This window comes from Oncorhynchus nerka, linkage group LG3 (genome assembly GCF_034236695.1).
Source record: "Oncorhynchus nerka isolate Pitt River linkage group LG3, Oner_Uvic_2.0, whole genome shotgun sequence".
Classification (NCBI taxonomy): domain Eukaryota; kingdom Metazoa; phylum Chordata; class Actinopteri; order Salmoniformes; family Salmonidae; genus Oncorhynchus; species Oncorhynchus nerka.
Genome location: NC_088398.1, coordinates 55,112,251 through 55,129,402, shown reverse-complemented (window position 1 = coordinate 55,129,402; position 17,152 = coordinate 55,112,251). Strand labels below are relative to the sequence as shown.

General features: G+C 41.2%; 1 protein-coding gene across 1 annotated transcript in view; it reads right to left on the bottom strand.

Annotated features, from left to right (window-relative positions):
- Positions 1–9,996, bottom strand: part of lrp1bb (low density lipoprotein receptor-related protein 1Bb) — a 103,263-nt gene extending 93,267 nt beyond the window's left edge. The window contains 4 exon segments of the mRNA XM_065005692.1: positions 73–277; positions 1,983–2,172; positions 8,875–9,249; positions 9,732–9,996. Coding sequence (XP_064861764.1) covers positions 73–277; positions 1,983–2,172; positions 8,875–9,249; positions 9,732–9,996 — 1,035 coding nt within the window.
- Between the last annotated feature and the right edge of the window lie 7,156 nt (positions 9,997–17,152).

Sequence of the window (17,152 nt, the reverse complement as noted above, 5' to 3'; positions counted from 1 at the left end):
GTGTAACATAGTGTAACTGTGATAGCATTAAGAGCGGCATACATATGGAATCCTCATGTTGGTCATACTCACATATCTGTGTGAGCCGTCGTAATCACACCTCTCTATCGTCCCCAGACTTCCATCAGAGAAGTAGATCTTCTCAGCTTTGTGGTCGATGGTGAGTCCGTTAGGAGTGAGAATGTCTGTGCTGACGATCACCTTCATGTTGTTTCCAGCCAGGGTGGACCTCATAATACTGGGACGCTGCTCGTTCCAGTTAGTCCAGAACATCAGGCTGAAATAAACATTCAAAAACCTACTATTAACTAGATGGACATTTGAGAAACCACCTCAAAGAAGTCAGTTGACTGAGAACCGGAAAGATGGATCGTAAAAGTATGTTTTTTTTCCTATTACTAGTCTTTTATCTCAAGTCTAAAAGCAATTTCCACCTTCACTGCAAACAGATGTAACCCAGATCCGATATCTCTTTATGCACATTTTCCCTCAGACATATTTACACCCCCTCAGTGAGGAGGACAAAACAAATGTTCTCTGAAATTGAATAAGGGGAGTGTATGATGGCTTAAATAGGACTGCAATTGTAACTTGTCAAGCTCCTTGCCTTTCTTTGTAGGGTAAAATAAACACTAATCACTGTAAGAATTATTCATAGGCAGCCGTTCTATATTGCCTGTTGCTCTATCTGGTTGTGTCACTCCTGTTATCTAGTGATCCCATAACTCACGATGGCCTGCATGACCTGTCATCTGCTCCTTATTTTGTGTCGGCTGTGTTAGCATCGCCTTGCAGGAGCTACTGCAGCTCCCATCTCTGATAAGGCGCTGCCTCAGTTTCAGTTTTGCTACTCAATGAATGCTAGACAGAATGTGTATTTACATTTCTTTGAGCTGACTACTAAGAATATTACAAATTACAATCGTGTGGGAGTGTAAATAAATGGAAGATCCATCTGAAGTAGGTTTTGCTAAATAAAAGGAATCTGTGAATTGTATTGCAGTGTACAACAGTTATAGATACGATACTGAGCACTGAAAGTAGAGGGCTTATAGCCTCATTCAAACTACAAGAGATTGTTTCAAAGTTAAACAATCAATACTTTTGAAGTTCTTAGCAAAGGTTGAACTTGGAGATAGGCCTCGATATGGTTATCCTGGATCCTCCCTACAGTAGAATATGTTTACAACATTGAAAGTCTGTATTGATTCATAAGGGCTAGTAAGAATATGTCAGAGAGTGCTAATTTATTATAGCAGATGAAATTCAAATTAGCAGCATTCTGGAGTTTGTTTGAAAACTTGCCAAATTAAGAAATAAACGCATACACACTAAGATCAAGAGTTTAATTAGTTAGTGAACTCTGGGTCAGCATTCCGCGATAACCTTCTTGACGTTTAATTACCGTAGATTGAGACGTGGATATAACAGGAACATTTGTTAGTTATTGTGAAAGCACTGCCGGCAGTATTTCTTGAAATGGGAGTGTGTCAAACCAATTAGATGTCTCTCCTTCACTACACCGTGGAGATACAGTCTTCTCTACAGAACTGAATACATACTGTATGGGTCATGTACAATTATACTGATTGCTCTAACAGAAAGTCCACTGAGGTCTGTTTAAGAAATTAACTTTGTTAGATGGAATTGTCTTAAGACAGCAATACATTTCTCTCTGTCCAAGGAGGCATGTCTTGTGTTGTAATGCACCCAATATGATTGTGAGCTTATATATCTGTTGAGCAAAGGCATACAACCATAGCCTCAGGCATAGAATGACATACTGCATCTGAAGTAGTAGCTACGGAACTACAGTTGGGTGGTATACAAATTAAGATATAATTTAGCAACAAACTATTAAAAAGACCAACCTGGTCCCAGATGTGGTTGTGCTGTCTTGCCAACTCCTATGTTGTGACAATGACCATGGCAGTTGGCAAGACCAGGTTATTGGGAAACTGAGTAGAACCAGAACCACATACTTTTGGCACTCATTCAGGGCGAGGACATGGGGGTGGTCGTCTTCAGAGAGTGTGACCACAGCCTCTCTGCTAAAGGAACCGGGCCGACTTTGGTCCACGCTGTGCCTGGTGATGCTGGAGGTGGTTGAGCTGGTCCAGTACAGAGTGTCCCAGGCACGGTGGTACGCCAACCCCTCCACTGAACCCACATCTGGGGGGACAGAGACATGAGCGTCACCATGATCATCCAACCATCCAGCCTCCACTAATTCATTGTAAATTCTAACATGTAATGGACTTGGCATTAATCAACTGGTAATACATGAAGTACATTTGACTCTACTGATAAAGGTGGACAGAACTGAAGCCACTTCAGGGTGAACAAAGCCAATGATTTTTTTAATGAAATGTTGACTTGCACATACCACCATGCTTCTTTCATTTGCAGTGTTTCCCTACTCTGGTCCTCGAGTACCCCCAACAGCACACAATTTTATTGCAGCCCCGGACAAGCACACCTGATCAACCCTTAATGAGTTGAATCATGTGAGTTTGTCTGGGGCTACAACAAAAATGTGTGTTGTTGGGGGTACTTAAGGACTGAAGTTGGAAAACACTGGTATAGGGAATTACAGCCATAAAGTTGAATTCATTGTAACTCCTGCACACACACAATATAAACTCTGCACATTGTGTAATATAATGACAAATCCACCAATGTCACATTCACCTGTTCATTGGAAATACTTAAACCTGCAATGTGTAACTTTTTGGCCGACCCGACCAAATTCACATCGAAATGGGAGTTATAGATCTGTAATTTGCAATGAAAGCAAGTCTAAGACACTGTACATCTGTTCTATGTGCGCTATTTCAATGCTCCCTTTAAGTTTTGTTTTTGCGTCTTTAACTTGAGTTTTTTTTACACAAGCTTCAAACAGCTGAAAATACAATATTTTTGGTTCCTGGAAAGATATTTCACAGCAGTTTAGATGGTAGAATTATTCTCTAAGTGCTTGTTTTGTCACATAAACTGAAATTAGGCGAACTATTCGAATTTTAGCAACCAGGAACCGGCTGATCGATTTCTGCATATTGCACCTTTAAATGGAATATACGAGGCATTAATCAACCCGTAATACACGCAGTGCATCTGATGCCACTGGCACAGCTGATAGACATTGACAAGTCCAAACAAACATAATTCCAGGAAAATACGAAGTAAACTGAAATCCATATATCCATGCAGGGCATTGGGAAGTCTCTGCCAAAAACCGTTGTTGTTCATACATCAACTGAAAAAATATTGAGTTGACATATTCCAGGTGTCTCATTCATTGATTTAATTTCTACTGTTATCTTAGTGAGCAGGGATATTTGAATGGCAATTCAATAGTGACCAAAAATACCAAATTAAATCAAATAGATACAGCTAACTGTATGTGCTTGGCATGAAAATAGGGTTGCGTCAGAGTACAAGGACATGTTTGTCCTAACAGGACAAAGCACACATATTTCTGTCCTTGCTTTGCACTAAAACATCTGGCATTTTTACTGAACCATTGGTAAGGTGCTTGGATAAAACATGAACATCTTAATTCTATCCTATAACTCCAACTCAATGGCACATCTACTCTACAATCTCCTATGGATGGAGTGCTTAATTGGTCTTAATGGTGAACATGTGATCAATTCTGGAGATACAGGCTGAATCCAGTGCTTTCTAGAAGCCATAAACCATACATACAGAATACTCAAGGCACTATCTGAGTCAGCTCGATTGCTAATTAATTGTTTGCAATAAAAGGCGACTGACAGCTTGGTTTTCTGGAAATCGTTGGGAATGGCCCGGGAGTAATTAATGGAGGACGTGGAGTTTCATTAAGGAAATATGGATGATTAACATCTTCACCCTTCTTCAATGACAAGGTAAGCAGTAAAACTTTGTGGAGAAGAAGGAGAGAAGGGGGAGAACAGGGATAGGAGACGGAGGTAGAGAAGACAGTAAAGGAGACGGAGAGGGTGGAGAGGATGGAGACACTGAATTTCATAATTGTTTAGACGAATAACCAGAGTCCTGAATCCAACCAACAATGATGACCAGTGAGTAAAAAAAAGTAGCTAAGTTAAAATAAAGGCAATGGATGCTTTAGTGCTAAATTAATCACGGCCAAACTCTACACCTGAACAGGCTAGGCATGGATAGAGGACAACCAATTACACAAAGAGGTGCAGAGAAGGATATCAAACACATAGACCAACTTGACATTTGCCAGCCACATAACTTTCTTTATTCAGCACTTCTTTTAAAAATAACAATAGCTCCTCTTGGTCAAAGCCAAAATAAAAATCTCTCTCCAGTCACTCTGTCTGTCTGTCTGTCTGTCTGTCTGTCTGTCTGTCTGTCTGTCTGTCTGTCTGTCTGTCTGTCTGTCTGTCTGTCTGTCTGTCTGTCTGTCTGTCTGTCTGTCTGTCTGTCTGTCTGTCTGTCTGTCTGTCTGTCTGTCTGTCTGTCTGTCTGTCTGTCTGTCTGTCTGTCTGTCTGTCTGTCTGTCTGTCTGTCTTTTGCCAACAGTAGAACATGGTGGGGACGTGGATCAGTGGACTCCCACTGTTCTCCTAGAATATGAGGGGTGAGTGAGTGACTTGAGCTCCCATCTCAGAGGAGACTTTAGAGAGAGGCAGAAGATGCTAAGCGTGCAGAACAGAGGCTTTCCCTGCTCATCTGCCTCCACTCAGCCTTATCTAGCCCAGATTGAGTGGGTTAGAGAGGGCGAGAGACAATGGCTCTGCTGCCTCTTCTCCTGCCATCTAGAATGATTGACTGACTGGCAGGCTAAAAAAAGGTCCATGTGTTATGAATTGCATTATTTCACATTCTATATGAATTTATTTATTCACGCCAAATAAAGATATTTTGAATTTATCTGTGGAAGATGCCATTTTCACAAGCCCCCATGTGTCCTATAAATGCACTTAATCCCCAAATATAATCCCCAAAACATAAATACCCTAAATACTCAGGTTTATTTTATGCAGCCGCTGTTTCTTGCAATACTGCTAACCTTAGCCAGCTAATCCTGTAGTGAAAGCTGCAAATGCTGCTCTGCTGGCCAGAGTGGTCAATATACCTTGCATCACTCTCTGTGGCCACTTATTTATGTTTTGGTTTAAATGTGGTGAAAATGAGAGCAGGGTAATTTTCTCTATCAATAGTAAGACCTAAAAAACATCCCCCATTGTAACCATCTTATTTGACAGTTAAATGGGACCCATTTAGGACAAGAAGAATAGAGGTGGCCATTACAATACTCTATACTTGAAGGAGTATGCATTGAAGCCACACAATACATCAAGGGCACGGCCACTTTATTCTCCACAAATGGCTTTTCACAAATGGCTGCTGAGATGCAAGCTGCAGACCCTGATTTCACATCATACAGTAGGACCTTCATTTCACATCCTTGACTTAGAACCCTGCCCAGCAAACAAGGAACATTCCCAGAATGTTCTAGATAGTGTTTTATGTAACATTAGAATGATAACATCCCAAAAACATTCAAAAAAATGTTTTTTTAATGTTTGAAATTAAATATCCTTGTAATGTTCTCCTAAAATTCCCCAAAATGCACAACATCTGCAAAAACCACCAAAGGACATTCCCCAAAAGTTCTCATTAGATTTCCAGGTAATGCAATTACACACTGTACAGTAGCAGCAATGTTTTCCCAGCAAACCACATTTTGTTCTGTGCAAGTTCCCAGAACATTCGTTTGGTTGTGGCAAGTGTTTTCAGAACACAAAAACTGTCCAGTCGTGCTGATGATTATATGTTTGCATAAAACATTTGCCTATTATTGCAAGAATGTCCCCACAACACATTTGATCTGTTCTTTAGTGGTTCACAGAATGCTTCATTAGGTTGTGGGAACAATCTGGTGGGAACATTGTGGGTACAAAACACAAAAAAACTGTCCAGTTGTGCGGATGATTATACAATGTTTCTTTAAGGGTGCAAAAAACATTCACCTGACGTTACAAGAACATTCCCAAAACAAAACATGTTATGTTCTTTAAAAGTTCCTAAAACATTTAATTATGGGGATATAACAGGAGATAGGTTCCCAAAACACAAAAACTTTCCAGTTGTGCTGACATTCAAATAACGTGCACAAAACACTCCTTTGATGTTGCAAGAATGTTGACAGAACAGCCTTTGAGTTCTTTAAAGGTTCCCAAAACATTTAATTGGGTTGTGGTAACAGTGTGGGTACATTACAAGAGATGTCTGGGATGTTGGAAGACTATTCTTGTGATATTCATGAAAGTTGCACAGAACATTCACACAATGTCCAAATAAGCCAGTTTTTATGATGTTCATAGCACATTTGTTTTAGGTTTAACATAATATTCCATTGACATACACACAATATACAGTACATTTGACCTTGTCTTGGAAGTCCTCAGAACATTTAAAGAATTTGGATTTTAGGACTGACTACACAGTGATAGAGACACACATGGCATTTACATTTAATTCATAGGACATTTGAACAGAATTTAAATCATACACAAACAACCATATGTTTAACACTTTATTTATCCATATTTTGTTGTGTTACAGCCCGAATTCAAAATGGAATTATTTTCTTACCCATCTACACACAACACCTCATAATAACAAGTGACAAACATGTTTAGACAGGTTTGCACTTTTATTGTAAATGGAATACAGAAATCTAATTTACATAAGTATTCACACCCCTGAGTCAATAATATGTAGAACTACCTTCAGCAGTGATTACAGTCTTTCTGGGTAAGTCTCTTAAGAGCATTCCACACCTGGATTTGCAACATTTGCCAAATATTATTTTCAAAATTCTTAAAGCTCTTTCAAGTTGGTTGTTGAACTAGTCAACCATTTTCAGGCCTTGCCATAGATTTTCAAGTAGATTTGGCCTTGTGTTTTAGGTTATTGTCCTGGTGAATTATTATCCCAGTGTCTGGTGGAAAGCAGACTGAACCAGGTTTTTCCTCCAGGATTTTGCCTGTGTTTAGCTCCATTACGTTTATTTTTTATCCTGAAAAACTCCCCAGACCTTAACAATTACAAGCATGCTCATAACATGATGCAGCCACCACTATGCTTGAAAATATGGAGAGTGGTACTCAGTAATGAGTTATATTGGATCTTCTTTATTTATGTTTACCCATCTACCATTAGGTGACATTCTTTGTGAGTCATTGGAAAATCTCGCTAGTCTTTGTGGATTCATCTGTGTTTCAAATCCACTGCTCGACTGAGGGACCTAATTGTATGTGTGGGGTACACCAATGAGGTAGTCATTCAAAATTCATGCAGCTTACTATGTGACATGTTAAGTGCATTTTTACTCCTGAACTTATTTATAGGCTCAAGACATTTCAGCTTTTAACTTAATTAATTTGTAAACATTTTGAAAAACATACTTCCACTTTGACATTATGGGGTATTGTGTGTAGGCCACTGACAAAACATCTCCATTTAATGTATTTAAAATTCAGGCTGTAACACAACATGTGGAAAGTCAAGAGGTGTAAATACTTTCTGAAGGCACTGTAGCCATGGCAGTATGGTCAATCAGGAATGCCATGATTCCTTCTTTGCCTTCCTAGACATTAGTAACCCAGGGAAATACTGGTAACTGGGTTATTCACCATCATTCACCCATCCTCTTCAGATGCTGCGTACTTCCACTATCCAAAACTATGAGTTCTGATCTAGGATCACTTTTGCTTTTCAGATAATAAAAATAAGACGGGGAGGGATCATATCAAGCATCCTAAAGTAGGAATTATATCGGGTGCGTTTTTGAAGTTTAACAGTCAATTTATACACAATGTTCTATTTTTTTACAGTTAGCCTGAATTCTGCATTTCAGACTGGATTTATAAATCTGGACAAACAAAAGACATCTCTGTTAGTAGATTATATCTGAGCCTCAATTTCACAGTTGTTTAAAAATAAAAAATAAATCTTCAGCTTTGCAGCCAGATCATTAAACCTCTGCACAACCAGTGGATATCTGTGGTATTGTTGGGGGTTTTCTCAGTCTAATTATGATCAATCAGGAAAATGTTTAGCTAGGACTCCGGTACACAGCCGGGAGCGCTACAGTACAGTAGGTGATGGTAATGCAACATAACGTTGGATGCCAACCGGAGATAAATCCACAGAAAAAGAGGTGACAACGGTAGCCAGCTAGCTAGGGCAACGGTGGACAGTGTCCTTTTCTCCTGCCTGTCAGGCACTGTTCTCCAGGCATTAGTGGGTGCTAGCTAGTTAGTTAACTAGGACTCCAGTAAACAGCAAATGGGAAAGGTAGCTAGCTAGCACAATGGTACTGTACTTCGCCACTGAAAAGCTCAGATAATACTTTTTTTGCCCTTTTGACCCACATTTTAATTGCATAGACAATCAGGAAAAAATGTAGTGTATCAAAAGACTCACAAGCATGAAGATGGCGTGCTCAATGGGGGGCGTTTATGCACTAACCAATGGGATGCTCGAGGAGGGGCGTTCATGCAGGAACCAATGGAATGCTCGAGGGGGGTTCCTGCAGACATGCAGGAACACCCCGAATTGTGGGCCGAAATCACAGACTATTGGCATGACTGGACACTGTTTGGGCCATGAGAACATTTGCCGTGATATAATGAATGTTCTGGGAACTATTACAGACCCAATTTTGGTTTGCTGGGTGCATTACAACAAGATCAATATTTTGAGGGAAAAAATTAATGTACTTCAAACTCATACAAATATGTGTTTTGTAAGGCATAAACATATATGCACACTTGTAAATAAACAGACATGCATTAAATTTAAAATATAAAACATCAATCCAAAACTATTAAAAAAAACAGCACTCACTTTCAGCTATGACAGATCGTCCTGTCCAGTCGTCATTAATCATCTGGATATTCCCAAAATGGATGTCGCTGAAGAAGATGCGATTGGTCCCTCCACCGGTTTTCTGGCGGTAATCAAAGGTCAGCGCTATGACATTCTTGAAGTAGGCGGGCCTCTCGAAGGGCTGGACGGGTGAGTTGAGGTCGCTCTCGTCTGAGAGGTGGATGCTCTTCAGTAGGGTTCTCTCAGAATAGAGCAGGTAGCCCTCGTAGCGCTCACAGGCGAAGCCATCTTCTGCCAGGTGGCCATGGGCACAGGAACAAGTCCTACGTCCGCTACCCAGGTGAAAGCAGAGCTGCTGACAGCCTCCGTTGCTCCTGGCACATGGGTTGGTACCTATTGTGGCAGAGACAAACACTGTGTTCAAGACTTATTCTACATCCGTTTACTTTCCACTTAGTTTCACGGCTATGAAGTTATCATTGTTATGATCATTTTTACTGTAGTGCCAAAATTAGAAGTGCTAGTGTGATGTGTGTATATATATATATATGTATACACTGCTCAAAAAAATAAAGGGAACACTTAAACAACACAATGTAACTCCAAGTCAATCACACTTCTGTGAAATAAAACTGTCCACTTAGGAAGCAACACTGATTGACAATAAATTTCACATGCTGTTGTGCAAATGGAATAGACAACAGGTGGAAATTATAGGCAATTAGCAAGACACCCCCAATAAAGGAGTGGTTCTGCAGGTGGTGACCACAGACCACTTCTCAGTTCCTATGCTTCCTGGCTGATGTGTTGGTCACTTTTGAATGCTGGTGGTGCTTTCACTCTAGTGGTAGCATGAGACGTAGTCTACAACCCACACAAGTGGCTCAGGTAGTGCAGCTCATCCAGGATGGCACACCAATGCGAGCTATGGCAAGAAGGTTTGCTGTGTCTGTCAGCGTAGTGTCCAGAGCATGGAGGCGCTACCAGGAGACAGGCCAGTACATCAGGAGACGTGGAGGAGGCCGTAGGAGGGCAACAACCCAGCAGCAGGACCCTTACCTCCGCCTTTCTGCAAGGAGGAGCAGGAGGAGCACTGCCAGAGCCCTGCAAAATGACCTCCAGCAGGCCACAAATGTGCATGTGTCTGCTCAAACGGTCAGAAACAGACTCCATGAGGGTGGTATGAGGGCCCGACGTCCACAGGTGGGGCTTGTGCTTACAGCCCAACACCGTGCAGGACGTTTGGCATTTGCCAGAGAACACCAAGATTGGCAAATTCTCCACTGGCGCCCTGTGCTCTTCACAGATGAAAGCAGGTTCACACTGAGCACATGTGACAGACGTGACAGAGTCTGGAGACGCCGTGGAGAACGTGCTGCTGCCTGCAACATCCTCCAGCATGACCGGTTTGGCGGTGGGTCAGTCATGGTGTGGGGTGGCATTTCTTTGGGGGGCCGCACAGCCCTCCATGTGCTCGCCAGAGGTAGCCTGACTGCCATTAGGTACCGAGATGAGATCCTCAGACCCCTTGAAAACCATATGCTGGTGCGGTTGGCACTGGGTTCCTTCTAATGCAAGACATGCTAGACCTCATGTGGCTGGAGTGTGTCATCAGTTCCTGCACACATTTGTGGCCTGCTGGAGGTCATTTTGCAGGGCTCTGGCAGTGCTCCTCCTGCTCCTCCTTGCACAAAGGCGGAGGTAAGGGTCCTGCTGCTGGGTTGTTGCCCTCCTACGGCCTCCTCCACGTCTCCTGATGTACTGGCCTGTCTCCTGGTAGCGCCTCCATGCTCTGCACACTACGCTGACAGACACAGCAAACCTTCTTGCCACAGCTCGCATTGATGTGCCATCCTGGATGAGCTGCACTACCTGAGCCACTTGTGTGGGTTGTAGACTCCGTCTCATGCTACCACTAGAGTGAAAGCACCACCAGCATTCAAAAGTGACCAAAACATCAGCCAGGAAGCATAGGAACTGCGATGTAGTCTGTGGTCACCACCTGCAGAACCACTCCTTTATTGGGGGTGTCTTGCTAATTACCTATAATTTCCACCTGTTGTCTATTCCATTTGCACAACAGCATGTGAAATGTATTGTCAATCAGTGTTGCTTCCTAAGTGGACAGTTTTATTTCACAGAATTGTGATTGACTTGGAGTTACATTGTGTTGTTTAAGTGTTCTCTTTATTTTTTTGAGCAGTGTATTTTATAAATTGTAGAAAAGGTGAACACATCAAACCTATGAAATAAAACAAATGGAATCATGTAGAAACCAAAAAATTGTTAAACAAATTAAAATATATTTTATAATTGAGATTCTTCAAATAGCCACCCTTTGCCTTGACTACAGCTTTGCACACTCTTGGCATTCTCTCAACCAGCTTCATGAGGTAGTCACCTGGAATGCATTTCAATGAACAGGTATGCCTTGTTAAAAGTACATTTGTGGAATTTCTTTCCTTCTTAACATGCTTGAGATAAAACAATTTGTGTCGTGACAAGGTATGGGTGGTATACAGAAGAGCTCCATTTGGTAAGAGCCCCATAGCCCCATTTGGTAAAAAACAAGTCCATATTATGGCAAGAACAGCTCAAATAAGCAAAGAGAAATGACAGTCCATCATTACTTTAAAACATGAAGGTCAGTCAATAGGGAACATTTTAAGAACTTTGAAAGTTTCTTCAAGTGCAGTCGCAAAAACCATCAAACGCTATGATGAAACAGGCTCTCATGAGGACTGCCACAGGAAAGCAAGACCCAGAGTTACCTCTGCTGCAGAGGATAAGTTCATTAGAGTTACCAGCCTCAGAAATTGCAGGTCAAATAAATGCTTCACAGAGTTCCAGTAACAGACACATCTCAACATCAACTGTTCAGAGGAGGCTTTGTGAATCAGGCCTTCGTGGTGAAATTGCTGCAAAGAAACCAGTATTTATTTAACCAGTCAAGTCAGTTAAGAACAAATGACTGCCTTACCCGGTCAAACTCGGACAACGCCCTATGGGACTCCCAATCACAGCCGGATGTGATGCAGTCTGGATTTGAACAAGGGTGACACCTCTTGCACTAGGATGCAGTGCCTTAGACCGCTGCACCACTCGGGAGCCTTAAGAAGAGACTTGCTTGGGCCAAGAAACACGAGCAATGGACATTAGACCAGTGGAAATCTGTCCTTTGGTCTGATGAGTCCAAATGGAGATTTTTGGTTCCAACCGCAGTGTCTTTGTGAGACGTGGTATGAGTGAACAGATGATCTCCGCATGTGTATTTCCCACCGAAAAGCATGGAGGAGGTGGTGTTATGGTGTGGAGGTGCTTTGCTGGTGACACTGTCAGTGATTTATTTTGAATTCAAGGCACACTTAACCAGCATGGCTACCACAGCATTCTGCAGCGATATGCCATCCCATCTGGTTGGGCTTAGTGGGATTATCATTTGTTTTTCAACCAGACAATGACCCAAAACACACCTCCAGGCTAAGGGCTATTTTACCAAGAAGTAGAGTGATAGAGTGCTGCATCAGATGACCTGGCCTCCATAATCACCCAACCTCAACCCAATTGAGATGGTTTGAGATGAGTCTGACCACAGAGTGAAGGAAAAGCAGACAACAAGTGCTCAGCATATGTGGGAACTCCTTCAAGACTGTTGGAAAAGCATTCCAGGTGAAGCTGGTTGAGAGAATGCCAAGAGTGTGCAAATCTGTCATCAAGGCAAATGGCTACTTGAAGAATCTCAAATAAAAAAATATCTTTGGATTTGTTTTTCGTTACTACATGATTCTATGTGTTATTTCATAGTTTTGATGTCTTCACTATTATTCTACACTGTAGAAAATAGTAAACATAAAGAAAAACCCTTGAATGAGTAGGTGTTCGAAAACTTTTGAACGGTAGTGTTGTCACTTGTGTATAGTACTATACATGCACTGTCTGTAACTGCAGTTCTGTATTTCCCTTGTGCTAGATGGCTCCCAATTGATTTTGACCAATACATACTGTAGATTAGGAAATGAAACAATGCTGCTGCTGATGGTGATTGGTGAGAATCAAGAGAGCAAAAGAGCAATAAGTTGAAACCTTAACCTTTCTCCCGGCCTCTATTGAAGACTGTCACATCCTTCAGGTTGACCCCGAGACCACTTCTCATGGTGACTGCCTCACTGGCTTCACTTTTGAAGCCTCGCCGGATAGAACCGTTGGAGTGAGCTCTGAGGACAGAGAGAGAGAGAAAAGTTTTAAAAAGTAATCAAGGACACTTTCTTCTTAATTATTTTATGAATCTTAAAAGTACTTATCAATGGCACTTTATCATACAGAAATGTCATTGATAATGACATTGAGGTATGCTAGTACATTTACATAAATATGGTGCCCCTCATGTAAAAAAATCTCCGCTGAGGTTCTCCACACTGAGACCTCTGGGATGAAGGGTTAATACCAGGTTAGATGATCAGACTTTACAGCTCAATCTGTGTGCATATAAGGAAATATTAAATTACCTGTCAGACCAGTAGATGTAAGCTCCGAACACGGCCACAGAAAAGAGGTCTACGTTGGCCGCTGACAGTACAATCTCCCTGCTCTCACCCGTCTCAAGGTTGATCCTCTCTATCTTGTCGGTGCGGGCGTCACACCAGTATAATCTATTTTCCTGGAAAGCAATTTGAAAATGCACATCACCAAACTATCCCCCTATCCTCTTATGGGGTACATTGGGTACATTATATCCACACAAAGAAGGATGAGGTTAAGATGCGGGTATGAAACTACTTTAGGATGAGGTGGATGGATCAGAGCTAATAGGACATGTATGATCAGGAGGTGTCTGGTACTGTACCTCATAGTCTATGGAGATCCCATTGGGCCAGGCAATGCCAGAGTTGACCAGGGTGACCTGATCGGAGCCGTCTAGACGGGCTCGACCTATGCAGGGGCTCTGGCCCCATTCTGTCCAAAACAGATACCTGAGACAGATAGATAGAAGGTGGGTGATAGATAGAGGGAGAGAGCGAGAGGGTGGGGAGAGAGAGAAAAAGGTAGGGCAGAGTGGCAAACCCAGAAACATTATTAACATCCAACTGGTTGGACAATTGGAACAGATCTGAAAGGACAAATTGTGTGATCTAATGTGATACCAAAGTTATCAGAGGCTATGCAAGTGAAATCATATATTGTTACAATTTAGTTCCCCACAAAGCTCTTCTTACAGTAGGCATTTCACACCGTGTCAACACCAGATCATGAAAGTTTAGTGGCAAACTTAAAATGAATCCTACTGCACTACACAAAACAAACATCAATGCAGGGGACATGTTCGACTGGTAAGCCTAATGACATCAGTTGGCCTTCATCTGCTACATGATCTATTTTCAGTCCAGAAACAGCAGTATGACCCAATGATTATTATCCAGCAACATCTTGATCTCTTTCTGGAGGTGGTCAAGGCTGTCTGACTCATTTCACTCCCTGCTGGTCAAAAACATTTCCATTTCCTTTGCCCATTTTCAACTTTATCTCTTCTTAGTGACTGTCTGTCTGTTACCCATTCATCTTTCACACACACACACACACACACACACACACACACACACACACACACACACACACACACCCTTTCTGTGGATGAACAGCGATGGCTCTAGGTTGGTCAAGTCCCTCGGAGATGACTACTGAACGGTAGGCACCACTAACACGGGCAATCTCTATGAGGTTGAAACCATGGTCTGTCCAGTAAAGGTTACCTGTGGGAGGAACATAAAGATACTGGTATTAGAGTTGTATAAAGAACAGTTGTATAAAGGACAGTGTTACAATAGTTTTAATGCATACCGTTATTTATACAAGTTAGTCACATCGAGATAAAATCTCAGGAAATGTTTGATGAAGGTACATTAAGCGGCCCCCATAGGGCCGCTTAAAGTAAGAAGACATTTTGTACATTTTACAGAAGACGATACTGACCAGCGATCCAGTCCACTGCGATGCCCTCTACCCTGCTGATGCCCGTAGTAATGATGTCCTCCCTCCAGGTCTGATCCCTCTTGGCTCTGGAGATTGTGTTCAGGCCCATGTCTGTCCAGTACACTGTGTCATTACCTGTGGAATGGTAAGAAACAAAGTAAGAAAAATAACTGAACTGCACACTTGTGGTATTCTACAGTATATTAGTTGGTGCATAGACTGAAAACTTTTGGTATTCTTTAGTAGTCATGCGTAGACTTGAGCTCGTCAGTAATAATTTTCACCTCAATTCCAAGTGTGTGGACCTGATCTTTTTGTACTATTGTGGAAAATGTAGGCACATAACATAGCCTCCCTATTAATGTTAGTTTTTTTAATGGAAGTAAGCTTATTATTATTACAACTACATGCTCCATTTCACAAAATGGGGATGTAAATTATGATTATTGTTCATATATCCATTCAGACCTTATTTCCTTGTTGAAATGCAACATCGGGACATGAAAAGGCTATTGTATACCAGGTTTTATTGGAAAACAAATTGCATATGTAAAACATCGCATCTAAAATGTTATGATCCTTTCTGATTATAACTCTATTTCATATACGACAGGATGAAATACAAAGTCATTCATTTCCGAGTCCAGCCTTAGAGCCTTAAGTACATTTCGTTATTTGCCTGTCAGTTCAGTGGGCCCAGGTTGTTGGGAGGATAGGCAGCGCTATGTGTTTATTTGCACCCTCCTGTTTATACAGAATTCACACTCCGTTAACACATATCTTACATGTGACAGGATCCAGCTGGAAGGCTTTCATCTTTTTTACGCACCAATGACCTGCTTCATAATGATATGCAAATTGTATGTGTGAGCTATCCACCGCTGCTGTTGCTGGTTGACTCTGTGCTTAGCTGGGTGTTTGCATGGTCACCTGTATAACAGCAGCAAAGGGGAGGGTAACGAAGACCTTATGCACACAAAAGCCTACGTTTTTAGCTTTAGACTAGTTTCCTAATTTCCTAAAATGCAAGCTGTCGCACATCAAGATTACCATTGACATTCAGGGTCTCTGAGACATTTCTGACATCCACTTCCTTTGAGCTTTCCGTACTGTGAGAACTGCTGCCTTGCAACACTTATTTTCTGCCAAAACCTTCATCCCACTGGACACACCACGTCATTTCAACGTGGATAATTGGGTAATATTTGGTTGAGACGTTGATCAATGAGGTTACAACCGATATTCACCCACTCAAAAAGAAAGCCAAAAGTTAGTTGAATTTCCAATGTGTATCACCAGGCTTTCAACCAAATTCCAATGGAAAAACAATGTCAGATTTCTGGTTTAGTTGTCACCCAAATGTCTATCACTGCGCTTTCTAGACAACAATTTCAAAGCCCAGCAAAAAGTTCAAATGGGACTACGTCAGATATGTTGTTTACTTATACAACAGATTAATGTGTCCTCAATGTGCTTCATGTAATAGCACAACCACATGATCTGGATTGCAATTGAGATTACATTAAAAGTACATGGTTCAAGTGATCAATGCGATTATTATTACATCATTTGTGAAGATCTCCACAGACCTGCGACGACCTACGCATGCTATCTTGAACATGCACACTTTATATAACTACATAAACATACATTTATAGTTACAGTAACCTCAAAATGTGAAGTTTGAATGTTATATTAGTTTGGAAGATGGCCTTAACTTTAGGCTATTTACTGTATTACAAAAGTAATATTGAATTGTGTTTGGTTGACGACAACCAAATATCAACATTTAAGGAGATGTATTTCATGCTTAGACAGTTCCATCTGAGCCATTGGCTTAATTACATTCTTTCATTTATTTTTGGGGTTGAGTTGGAGATGTGAATCCCATTATCATTTATATACTTGTCAACAAGTTAATAGGCTACTCATTGTACTTCAAAATTGATATAAAAAATTGTGTTTGGTTGAAAACGCAACCAAATATCAACATTTGCAGGAGATTTATATTCTGCTTGGATTGTGCCATCTGTGCCACTGATTTAACCTGACTTTAATTCCATTTGGATTACAAATTAATAATTGATATGTTGGATTCACGTCTCCATCGCAACCAGAAATCTAAGTTGACAACCAAAAACAATATCACGAAATATAGTTACATTTGACATTAATCAGAGCTTGAAACCCTTGGCCTATTGTATTGTCTATTTTCAGTTGAATTTTGGGTTGAATTATAATAATAGCTGTTGATGACTTTGCAAATACTATTTAGGCCTAAATAACATCATTGATGATGCGTATATGAGTGATAAAGTATGGCCACATT